The sequence below is a fragment of the Narcine bancroftii genome, chromosome 9 (assembly GCF_036971445.1).
Source record: "Narcine bancroftii isolate sNarBan1 chromosome 9, sNarBan1.hap1, whole genome shotgun sequence".
Lineage (NCBI taxonomy): Eukaryota > Metazoa > Chordata > Chondrichthyes > Torpediniformes > Narcinidae > Narcine > Narcine bancroftii.
Window position 1 is genome coordinate 19,248,055 of NC_091477.1, and position 13,444 is coordinate 19,261,498.

General features: G+C 36.6%; 1 protein-coding gene across 1 annotated transcript in view; it reads left to right on the forward strand.

The window, feature by feature from the left end:
* Positions 1–13,444, forward strand: part of LOC138743249 (organic cation/carnitine transporter 2-like) — a 92,264-nt gene that overhangs the window by 38,242 nt on the left and 40,578 nt on the right. Inside the window, exon 4 of the mRNA XM_069898223.1 lies at positions 7,690–7,861. Coding sequence (XP_069754324.1) covers positions 7,690–7,861 — 172 coding nt within the window. The remainder of the gene's footprint in view (positions 1–7,689; positions 7,862–13,444) is intronic.

Below are 13,444 nucleotides of genomic sequence, written 5' to 3' on the forward strand. Positions count from 1 at the left end.
CCACTGCCAAACTCAATTGAATAAATGCAATCTGAGGTTTATTCAAATGCCCTGTTAATGGATTCATATAATCTAATAAACACAACCATGGATCCACATGTAAATTTGTTTGGAATAGACCTCGCAAAAATTTGTAATCTTTTCCCAAAAAGGTTTGACTTTTACACAATCCCACACTGAGTGGACAAAAGTACCTATCTGATCTCCACATCAAAAACACAAATCAGAATCACTAAAATTGTATCTCTTTAACTTTTCAGGAGTTAAATATAGCTGATGCAAAAAATTATAGTTAACTAAACTATAAAGCCCATTAACTAATTTAGTAACACTATGCAAACACAGACCTGACCATTCTTCCTCAGAAATAGAAGCAGATAACTCCTGTTCCCATTTATCTCTTAGTCTCAATACACCTGCCTTCTTCATTTTTACCTGCAACAACGAATATATTTCCGAAACAAACCCTTTCTTTCCCTTATCCACAAATAACATCTCAAACTTCGATTTACTGACCAAAACACTTCATTAAAAAAATCATGTACTTGATAATAAGCAAACAAATATTCTGTGATATACCAAACTTGTCTCTAAGTCTATAAAATGAAAGAAATAAACCTGCTTCAAAATAATCTTCAACTAGTACCAGACCCTTTGAATCCCACTCCTTCAAATAAGGGTTATGCATAGAAAAAGGAATGAACTGATTCTGATATAACGAAGTTTTAATTGAACATACACCCTCCAAACCTATGGATTGATGCCACTTACTCCATTCTTTAAACAAATGATTCATGGGTAACTTATATGTTTGCTAAAGCAAAGAATTCCATTTATATATAAAATTATGTATTGATCTTTCCTGTATCTGATCCATTTCCATATAAGCCCACATCAGTGGCTGATCAATATCAAACAATCTATTAATAAACTTCAACTGTGCTGTCTGATAATAATTTTGAAAATGTAGTAATTGGAGACCTCCCAAATTATACGTCCACATCAGTTTTTGTATCGATACTCAAGATAATTTATCTTTCCTCAAAAAAGAAAGTATCGCTTTGTTTAATTCCTTAAAAAATTTCCCTGGTATAGGACTTGGAATTGATTGAAACAAATAATGCATACGAGGGTATATATACATTCTGATACAATTTACCCGACCAATCAATGTTAGTGGTAAATCTTTCCATCTATTTAAGTCTAGCTTAATCTTATTTATCAATGGCAAGTAATTTAAACCCTATAGATTTTTATATTCATTATCAACAATTACACCCAGATACTTAATCTTATCCATCCATTTACAATCCGAGTAATCCTCATCAGATATAGGTAATATCTCACTCGTAACCCAATTCACCTTATATCCTGACATTGATCCATAAATTTTTAATAAATCTGGTAAAGCCCCTAAAGAATTCTTAGGTTGAAATAAATATATCAACACATCATCTGCAAATAAATTAATTTTATACTCCCGTTGTCCAACCATAATACCCTTAATATTTACATTTTGTCTAATTGCCTGAGCTAAAGGTTCTATAACCAATGCTTAAGGCTGGTGACAATGGGTAGCCCTGTCTAGTTGATCTAAACAAATTAAATACCTGCGAAACCTGACCATTCATCACCACCCATGCAGAAGGATTAGTTTATAATGCCTTAACCCAACCAATAAAGAGTGGTCCAAATTTAAATCTCTCCAGACCTTTAAACAAACATTTCTACTCCACACGGTCAAAAGCCTTTTCAGCGTTTAGCACCAACATCATTGGCTGGTTGAGTTGGTGTCTTGACGCATTGATTATTGTAAGCAATTTAGTATTATTATCGGCCAAATATCTATTCTTAGTAAATTCTGTCTTATCTATATGTACCAATTTTGGTAAAAAATTAGCCAATCTATTTGCTAAGACTTTTGCTACAATTTTTTAATCTACATTCAATAAAGATATAGGTCTATATGATACAACCTTTAATTCATCTCTGTCTTTCTTTGGTATAACTGTTATCAGTACTCTTGAAAATGACTCAGGGAATAAACCTGTATCCATAGCCTGTTTCAATACATCCTTAGACACCAGGAACAACAGATCATGAAATTCTTTGTAAAATTCTGTTGTAAACCCATCTTCCCCAGGTGATTTACCACTCAGCATTGATGGTAATGCCTCTTTAAGTTCAAAATCAGTAATGGAGCATCTAATAATTTTATATCATTCTCGTCCAATAAAGGTAAATTCAATTTGGACAAAAACATATCAATCTGTTCAATATTCTCAGTCCTTTCAGATGTATACAAGTTCCGATAAAAAGCACGAAATACCTTATTAATCTCCTGTGATTTATGAGTAATACCTACATTTCCTTCCCCGTACTGCATTAATTGTTCTAGAAGCTTGTTCAGACTTCATTTGCCATCCCGATACTTCATGCGCCCTTTCCCCTAATTCATAATAACACTGTTTTGATCTCAAAGTCAATCTCTCCTAATTGTAAGTCTGCTTCGTATTATAACGAAGCTTCAAATTAGATAACTGTATCTTATTATCTTCTGTTGCATTCTTCTGAGACTTTTTCTCCAAATCTGCAATTTCTTTCTCTAACTTCAAAAGCTCTGCCTTACATTGCTTCTTCACTTTCACTGTGTAATTAATGATTTGACCTCATAGATATGCTTTCAAAGTGTCCTACAATGTAAATCTACTTTGTACCAATCTCTCATTCGTCTCTAAGAAAAATTTTATCTGATTCCTTAAAAACAAAGTAAATTTAGGCCGCCTTAACAACATCTCATTAAACCTCCAACGATAAGTAGTTTCCACCTTCTCGGCAACCTCGCAAGAAATCAACAACAAAGAATGATCTGACAAAATTCTACTCTTATATTCTGCATAGTCAGCCCTACCTTGTAAATGAGCCGATACCAAAAAAAGATCTATTCTAGAAAATGACTCATGATGAGCAGAATAAAAAGAATAATCTTTCTCAGTCGGGTGAATTTGCTGCCATATTTCAACTAAATTCAATTCCTCCATCAATTCAATCACTCTTTTCACCATTTTAGTTTTCTTAAAAATTTTTGGAGATTTATCCAACAGGGATTTGAGGTATTTTTGAAGGTTGGTGTCATGGTCCTTCCAATCATGGCCACAAATGGTGATATTGTTGAGATATAGGAATGTGGCCTGCAGGAGGTACTGTTCTACCATCCAGCCCATCTCCCACTGGAAGACTGAGATTCCATTGGTGATGCTGAAGGGGTCCTGCAGGAAGTGGTAGAGGCTGACATCCTCCTCGAACCCAGTATATTGGTGGTCCTCTAGGCAGATAGGAAGCTGATGATATGCAGATTTCAGAAAAGACCAGATACTATGCGATTTGGTTCACCATATCAGATATACTGGGGAGGGGATACATGTCTAGTAGCGTGTACCTGTTGATGGTCTGACTGTAGTTGATGATCATCCTGTCCTCCCCATTCCTCATTATCACTACTTGTGCTCTCCAAGGTCTGATGCTGGGCTCAATGATCCCCTCATTAAGTAACCGCTGTACCTCTGCTCAAATAAAGGCCCTGTCCCCGACATTGTACCTCCTACTTGTGGTGGTGACGGTGTTTACAGTCATGGATGAAGTTGACGAACAATGGTAGAGGGGTGATTTTAAGTGTGCAGAGTCCATAGATCGATCATATGCAATCAGTTGCTGGCTGGGTGTAATGTGGGGGGTGGGTGCTGAAGAGTCAGTGGAGTGCAGTGGGTGATTTGAGAACTGCTGATAACAGACAGTGAGGGGTGGATGTGGCCCATCAATCTCCATCATCACACTTTAAAAAAAAAGTTTATTATTAATTTGCATCCATAACAAATATGTTTCTTCATAATCATACACAATAATAAATGATGCAAAAAGAATACATAATTTTATATTTTTCCCCTACCTTCCCCCTCCCTCCCCAAAAAAATGGGAAAAAAAGAAAAAAGCTTATCTGAATTAATTCATTCATTGCATTTCAAATTTACAAATATAATCTTCCTCTTAAATTAACTAGGGAGAGTTGGAGTGGGAGTGGTGGATGCTGTAGATGAACTTTTGCCAATGAAATCCATATATGGTTTCCAGATCTTGTAAAAGTTTTCTGGTTGATTCTGTAAATTATACATTATTTTTTCTAACAGTATACAATTTTGTAATTCAATTTTCCATCTATTCGACCCCACATCATTGTCTAATTTCCACGTTACCACCATACATTTCTTTGCTACTACTATTGCTACATTTAGAAACTTCCTCAGATAAATATCTTCCTTCATATTATGAATATCACCGAGCAAAAAATTCTTGGATCTCTCGGAACTTGGTTCTTCAAAATATTTCCCAATAAAGTAGTTATATCTTCCCAGAATTTTTCTAATTATTCACATTGCCAGACTGCATGTAAAAAAGTTCCTACCTCTTTATTACATCTAAAACATTGATCAGAGCAATTGGAATTAAGTCCGTGTAATTTATGTGGAGGATAATATAATTGATGTAAAAAATTAAATTTTACCATTTGATATCTGACATTAATTATGTTTACTACAATGTCATAGCATAATTTTGACCATACTTCTTCTTGAATTTGTATATTTAGATCCCTTTCCCATGTTAATTTAGATCTAAATAAATCTTTTTTTATGCAGTCTCTTGGAATTTTATATACATATTAGTAATGAATCTTTTAATAAACATATCGATTATTAAATATTCCAATTGGCTTTGTTCATGTAATATAAATTTTGATTCTAATTTTCTTTTTAAATATGATTTAAGTTGATAATGAGAAAAAATAGTATTATTTGGTATATTATACTTAAATTTCAATTGGTTGAAAGATAAAAAAAAGAACCCAAACAACAATCCTTTACCCATTTAATTCCACAATTATACCAAATGTCAAAAATGAATTACTAACTATAAAAGGAATGAGGGCTTTTCTTTAATAATGTTTTAGCTATTTGATAATTCTTTATTTCTCTTTCTACATGGATTCCATTCCATACTTTTTATATATGTTTCAAAATTGGTGTTTCTGTTCTCCTTTTCAACAGTTGTTCATGCCATTTATATAAAATATGTTCAGAATTATTTTCTCCTATTTCACTCATTTAAATCTGTACCCACACTGTCTTTTCACCAGTTTGATAGTATGAGGACAAAAATCTAAGTTGAGCTGCTTAGTAATAATTTTTAACATTAGACATTCACAATCCCCCCCTGATCATTTTTCAATGTTAATTTTTCCAATGCCATCCTGGGTATTTTGTCTCGCCAAATAAATGTTCTTACATTTTTAATAAGATCTTGAAAAAACGTTGTTGGTACAGAAATTGATAATGGTTGAAATAGGTATTGCATTCTTTGAAAAATATTCATCTTCACACAATTTATCCTCCATATTAAAGAAATTGGTAAATCTTTCCATCTTGTTAAGTCTTCTTTAATTTTCTTCAATAAAGGAATATAATTCAGTTTAAATAAGTTCTTCAAATTCTTATCAATATTAATTCCAAGATATCTAACTGCTTCTTCTGCCATTTAAATTTTGTTGCTTTCTTAATTTGGGTATAATCATCACATCACTTTTGTCAATATTTACTTTATAACCTGATACTAATCCATATTCTGCCAATTGTATATTTATTTTTTTAAATGAAATTTCAGAGTTTGTAAAATATGACATTGTCTGCAAAAAGACTAATGTTATGTTCTTTATCTTATATCTCAAAACCCTTAATCTCATTATCTCTTCTGCTAAAGGTTCTATAGCCAGTGCAAATAAAAAAGGTGATAATGGACAATCTTGTCTAGATTATCTTTCCAATGAGAAAGGTTTTGATTTTTATCTATTTGTAACTACTTTAGCCTTTGAGCAATTATATAGTGCTCTTATCCAATTTCTAAAATTTATTGGAATACAAATACCTTCAAAACTTTAAAGAAGTAGTCCTATTATAATCTATCAAATGCACTTTCTGCATCTAAAGCCAAGGCTACTGATGGTATTTTTCTTTTTTGAGCTGCATTTAATAAGCTTAAAAACTTGACAATATTATCTACTGATCTTCTATTCATGTTTAGTCCAAATTTATCAATTTAGGTAAACATTTAGCTAACCTATTAGCTTGTAATTTAGACACAATTTTATAATCTGTATTCAATAATGAAATTGGTCTATATGAGGATGGAATATTGTCACGCTTTTAAGGTAGCATGGCAGCACCGAGCTGTGGCATCACCAAAAGTTTAAAGTTTTTATAGTCAGTACCCCACATGGTCAGAGTCACTACGTAGTAGCCACGGGCATCTAACATATGTGACCTTGAAGGCAAAAGACCTTTAGGTTTGCTGGCCATACCATGAGGGAGTAGCGCCTCATCATGTCAGGATGAATGAAGCTCTCCAAGCTCCCACTATTGAATAGGCAACTCATCACGTGGCCATTTACCTGAGTACCCATCATTGGCCTGGTGAACCAGGGCTTCCCTGGTTTAGTGTGATGGAGGCCAGTGTCAGAATTTTTCTTGTCGCTTCAGTGGACAGGTTGCATGCTGAATTCTGAAGATGGTGGTGTCCACCTAGGCCACATATGACACTGCTGAATCTTGAAGATGGTGCGTTTCCTTGGGTGCTTGTCCAGTCCACAGAAATAGCACTTTGGGTGCTCCCAGAGTACAGTGGCTGTGGTGGGGTCACTAACTGCACCTGATAGTGGTGACCAAAGGTGTTCAGCCAATGTGTGTGCCCAAACAAACAAATATATACATACAGTTGTTTACCACACACAATAACTTTATTATCAATCGATGGAAGTTCAGTACCTATGAGGGACTTGGCTAGGTTTGCCATTCTCTGCAGCCTTCTTCAATTCTGGACACTTGTTTTTCCAAACCAGGCTGTGGAAGTTTGAAAGTGCATTCAATAACATGGCAAATCTTAGATTTCATAGAAAGTGGAGACATTGCTAAATCTTATTCACAGCAGCAACAATGTGTTGGCCCGAGGAGATGTCCTGCATTATGTGGACTCTCAGGAACCTGAATGTTCTGAACCTGATCAATGCTGTTCCATCAATGATGACAAGTAAATGGTCCCTCTGCCTCTAGTTCCTAAAGTCAGCAATAAACATCTTGGTCTTACTGACATTGCGAGCAAGACTGTCGTCCTGGCATGTCACAACCAGATCCGTGACTCATCATTTCAGCCAATAATGTTAGTGTTGTCAGCTTGACCATATAAAGGTAAAAGTTAAGGTAAAGGTACTATTATTGTCACATAATACTACATTTTAGAATGTAATGTGGATGAAATTCTTTAACTTTGTCCACCGTAAGAAAGACAGAGAGTCACCACTAGTCATTCTCTGCACACACACACTAATTTCAATGAATAGAGTTGATACCCTTCAATGGTGATTTTGTGTATATAATTTAAACAGTTGTAATTCATGAAAAATACTTTAAAATTAGAGTGAAGTAATGATCCAATTGTTTTCTGGCTAGATTGAAAAGACAAAGTCACTGAGATTGGCAAAATTGCATGGTTGAGAAGGGTTTTTTTTTCCAAATCTTTAATTTGACATAAAAATAAAATTGGCAAATAATTCATAATTGCTTTCGTTTGTGACTTTTTTTCTTACAGGGTCAGAACTTCTAGGAAGATCTCCTCGAATTATGTTCTCTACGTTGGGAGTGTGCATCTCTTATGCTCTTGGCTACATGTTGCTCCCTTTGTTTGCGTACTTCATAAGAAGTTGGCAGATGTTAATTTTCTCTCTCTCTCTCTTCAGCCTGCTATACATTCCTTTGTGGTGGTAGGTTGGATTTTGTAAGTACTGTATAGTTTAGATGTGATGTTGTGTTTCTGAAATCTTCTGCCACAAATTGTAACTTCATTAAAAGATAAGAAACCTCCTTAGGTGACATTAGGGATTGGGATTTACATTGACAATGCAGAATATTAACAAGATACAGTTATCTTTTCTTGACTGTGAAGCAGCATTGGTTCTATGACTTGTTTGAATTTATCAGCATGAGGTACGGGTGTACCCAGCTTTAGGAATACAGGTAGACCCTGACTTATGAAGGGGTTCAGTTCCAGGACTTGAATTGCAAGTCAAAATTATTGTAAGTTGAAACAATTCCGATGTCCCCGCTCCTGCTGGGGACTCCCACACTTCTTCTGGGAGTCTGAGGTCAGATGTAAACTGTGGTGCCTGGAGTTCGGATGCACAGGTGGCTGGGACTTTGGGAGCACAGATGCGGCCCGTGGCATTGGGAGCTCAGATGCGTGGGTGACAGGGCATTGGGAGTTAGTATGCATGGGTGGCCGGGGTGTTAGGAGTTAGTATGTGTGGGTGGCCAGGGCATCAGGAGCTCATATGTGTGGACAGCTGTGGTGTCAGGAGTTAGTATTGCATGGGTGACCGGGACATTGCAAATGCAGATAAACTTTGGAAATCGAAATCAAAAGTTTGCATTCTGACCATCTTAACTTCGAAATATCATAAGTCAGGATCTATCTGTACTCGAATTATGAAAAATTGCTTTTGTGCAGAAAGCCATGTTCATTTTATGTAAGGTTTTTTGCTTTTATGGAAAAACTGATGTTGGTGCTGTCACTTAGCTGCTGACGGGGCAGTCACAGGACAGCTGACGGGGCTGTCACAGGGTGGCCAGTAGGGCTGTCATAGGGTGACCAGCTGGACTGTCAGCACACAGCCAGAAGGGCTGTCACAGTATGGCCGGTGAGGCTGTCACAGAGCAGCTGGCGGGGCAGTCATAGGGCAGCCAGCGGGGCTGTCAAATCTCACTGTCTTCCCGATTCTGCTAAGTGAAACTATTTGTACATACATTATTTCTACTTTATATAGGCTGTGTATTTATCATACTATTCCTGCTTTTACTATATACTAGTATAGTTTGAGGTTTAATGTGTTATTTGGTATGATTTGGTGGGTTTTTTTGGGTCTGGGAACACTCAAAGTTTTTTCCCATAGAAATCAATGATAATCACTTCTTCATTTTATGCCATTTTGACTTAAAAAAGGTTCCGTAGGAACATTCTAGTTTCATAAAGTGGGGTATTCCTTTATTCCTTGCTGTTCAAGGGCAGTAACTTTCACCTTCACCACCTGAAGTCATCAGGTAGAAATCTACCTTAACCACACTGAAAGTAATCAATTAAAATTTGTTGACTTGTAAAAATGGAGAATATTACTTTTATGAATTACTACTCTTGAGCTTGCAATAAGATAAGAATATTAAGTTTATTGCAAGGCAATCCATAAAGTACATTGATTTATTGATTCAGGCAATTTATGTTCCACAATTTCTGTACTCTTTTTCTCTTTTTTAAATACTTAGAAATACCTTCCTATATCCAATCTGTAGGAACTATTCCAGTGTTAAAGAAATTGGAGTTTGGCATCCACCTTTGCTTGGTCTATTTCCTTTAATATACATTAATATACATTGAGGACGTCCAGTCCATGACCAGATGCTGCCAGATCTGCGCTGAATGTAAACCGCAGTTCTACCGGCCCGAGAAGGCACACCTCATCAAGACCACACGCCCTTTTTGAATGGCTCAGTGTCCCTGATATTACCTCGGCGACAGTCATCAAGGCGCTGAGCAGTATCTTCACCCTGTTTGGGTACTCCAAGTGCATCCACAGCAATCGGGGGACCTCATTCAGTGTGAGGAACTGTGACAGTATTTCCTGGCCAGAGGCAGAGCCACCAGCAGGACCACAAACTATAATCCCAGGGATAATGGCCAGGTGGAAAAGGAACATGCCACCATCTGGCCCTTAGGTCCAAAATCATGCCAGTGTCCCGCTGGCAGGACATTTTGCCTGAAGCACTTCACGCCAGCCGATCACTCCTGTGCACCGTGGCTAACACCACCCCGTATGAATGTTTGTTTGCTTTCCCTAGGAGATCGGTGAATGGTGCCTCCATTCCTCCTTGGTTAGCAACCCCTGGGCTGGTCCTCCTAAGGAGACATGCGAGGGGTCTTAAGACGGATCCACTGGGAGGAGGTGTCACGTGACGGAGTAGTGACTGGTAGGGGAATACCAGCCCTCTCCAGAAAAGAAGAAATAAAGTGAAGAAAATACAAAGTTTAAGAAATACAAAACATAACAAATAAAAGATAAAGTTGTAGAGAAAAGAAAGAAAATGGCACCCAAGAAAGAAAAAGTAAAAACAACGGGAAAAAAGAAGAAAAGACAGCAGAAAAGAAAGGAGAAGGCCTTACCTGCATGAAGAAACAGGGAGCCGTCATGGAGAAAAGTGCCTGTTCTCCAAGGTTGGTTACGATCCCACAGAGTCGCGACTCCCCGAGCACTGGACTGCAAAAATGGCTCTCTGAGCCAAAGAAATGTGCGCTTACTAAAGAGAAGGAAAACACCGATGGGAGGGGGCTCAGCCGAGGAGCGGGCAAACACAACGCGACCAGCTGAGGGATGCACGACACCAGGGCTCTCAGCTGGAAGAAGAGGAAAACGACAGAAAATGGAGTGAAAGGAAAGAAGAGCAGCAGCAGGAGGCCCAACAGATGAGTAGCCCAGAAGAAGAGGACCAACAGCAAGAAGCCAGGCAGGAAGAAGCCCAGCAAAGTGAGACAAGCAACTCATCAGGAAAGTCAGAAGAGACACAGATACAAGGAAGAGAAGAAGAAGACACAAACACAGGTACAGACACAGAAGAAGAAGACCAAGATCTGCACAGAGAAATAGAAGGTAAAACAGATGGACAGAAATGAGAGCATTAAAAAATGGTTGACATTAGAATTTAGTGAAATGAAAAGTACAGAAGAAAAAGTGAATAGATTAGAGCTGGTCATGACAGAAATAGGGAAAAGATTAGAAAATGTGGAAGAATGAGAAACGGCTGTAGAAACGGTAGTAAATGACGTAAGAGGAAAATTGGAAGACAGTGAAAAAAAAGTTAAAGAATCACAAGAGTTGTTAGCTCAGAAGATGGATATAATGGAAAACTATAGTAGGCAAACAACACAAAGATAGTTGGACTAAAGGAAGATGAAGAAGGCACAAATATGAAAGAATTTATAAAAGAATGGATCCCAAAGGTCCTGGGAATGACAGAAATACAGGAAGGAATGGAAATAGAAAGGGCATACAGAACACTAACTCCAAAACCACAGACACATCAAAAACCGAGATCCGTTTTCGTAAAACTTTTGAGATATACCACAAGAGAAAATATACTGGAGTGGGCAAGGAATAAAATTAGAGAAGACAGGGGTCAAAAAATATTTTTTTACCCAGACGTAAGTTTTGAACTTTTAAAGAAGAGGAAGGAATTTAATACAGCAAAATTGATCCATGGAAAAAAGGTTATAAATTTATGTTAAGACATCCAGCTGTGCTTAAAATATTTATCCATGGCGAGCAAAACAGACTGTTCTTGGATCTGGAGGAAGCCCGAGAATTTGCAGAACGCCTGCAGGACAGAAGGAGAGATGAAGAGATGTAACAAGAATGAAGAATGGCGATAAAATATATATAAAGATGTAAAAATAATGTATGTGTAAGAACTAAAAAGGGAAAGAGAAGGGAAGAAAGGAAGTAAGGGGAAAGAAAAGAGGGTGAACTTTGTTATATGAGTTAAAAAAATCTTCGGGGGGGGGGGTTTGGGTAGCAGAGAATAACCGTCACTGCGAAATCAGTTGACTCTTGCAAGTGGGTTCGCAATCCAAATGGAGAGGGAAGTTGTGGTTGCCCGGCAAGGGATAAGGGGCAACTCAGAGAGGGGGGACATTTGGGGCTAAGGGAATATTGGATGTGGGAGTTGTTGAAGTATTTTATGTTTTAAATGTGTTTAAAAAGGGAAAACTGAGAGATGAAAATGGGGAAAAGGGGGATGGTGGTGGCGAGGAAGTGGAAATGAGGTGTAAACAGGGTATGAGATGGCCATATTGAATTATATGACTATAAATATTAATGGAACACATAACCAAATTAAATGGAAGAGGCTATTAAATTTACTGAAAAAAGAAAAAAAATAGACATAGCATTTGTGCAGGAAATGCATCTAACTGAAGTGGAACATAATAAATTAAAGAGAGACTTGGTAGGGCATGTAGCGGCAGCATCATATAATTCAAAAGCTAGAGGTGTAGCTATATTAATTAATAAAAATGTACCAATCAAAATAGAGGAGGAAATAATAGATCCTGCAGGGAGGTATGTAATGATAAAGTGTCAGATATATTCAGAATTTTGGAATTTACTCAATATATATGCACCTAATGAAGAGGGTTAAAAGTTTATGCAAGATAATTTTTTGAAGATTGTTGATGCGCAAGGGAATATATTGATAGGAGGGGATTTTAACCTTAATTTGGATCCAATGTTGGATAAAACTGGACAAAAGACTAGCAAAAAGAATAAAGTGGCCAAATTTATGGTTAAATCAATGCAGAAAATAAAACATATGGATATATGGAGGAGGCAGCACCCAAGGGAGAAGGAATACTCATATTATTCGAGTAGGCATAAAACATACTCAAGGATTGATATGCTATTGTTGTCAGCCCATATTCAAGGGATAGTTAGGAAAACTGAATTTAAAGCAAGATAACCCCTGTTATTAGCAATAGAACTGGAGGTCATCCCACCAAGAACAAATAGATGGAGGTTAAACTCCATGCTACTTTAAAGGCAGGAATTTGGAGAGTTTATTGAACGCCAAATTAAAATGTACTTTGAAATAAATACGGAATCAATGAAAGACAAATTTATATTATGAGATGCAATGAAAGCTTTCATTAGAGGGCAGATAATAAGTTATGTAACTAAGATGAAAAAGGACTACAATCAGGAAATAGAACAGTTGGAAAGGGAGATAGTAAGTACAGAAAAGGAACTAGCAACAAGGGATGATATAACAAAAAGAAGAGAAATGGCGGACAAAAAAATAAAATACGTAACATTACAAATGAATAAGGTGGAGAAGAACATAATGAAAATAAAGTAAAAGTAATATGAACTAGGAGAAAAAACACAACTTAAAACAGAACAAGCTAAAAGAACTGTATTGGCATCAAGGAAAAAGGACGACAAATTACATATAATCCAATGGAGATTAATGAGAACTTTAAGGAATTTTATGAACAATTATACCAAACTGAGAACAAGGGGAAAGATGATAAAATAGAAGAAATTTTAGCTAAAATTGAATGCTAAAATTGCAAGAAGAGGAACAAAACAAACTGATAAAACCATTTGAAATAGAGGAAGTACAGGATATATTAAAAAAGCTGCCGAACAATAAAACACCAAGAGAGGATGGATTCCCAATAGAATTCTATAAAACATTTAAAGAGTTATTAATTCCTCCTCTCCTGGAAGTAATAAACCAGATAGAAG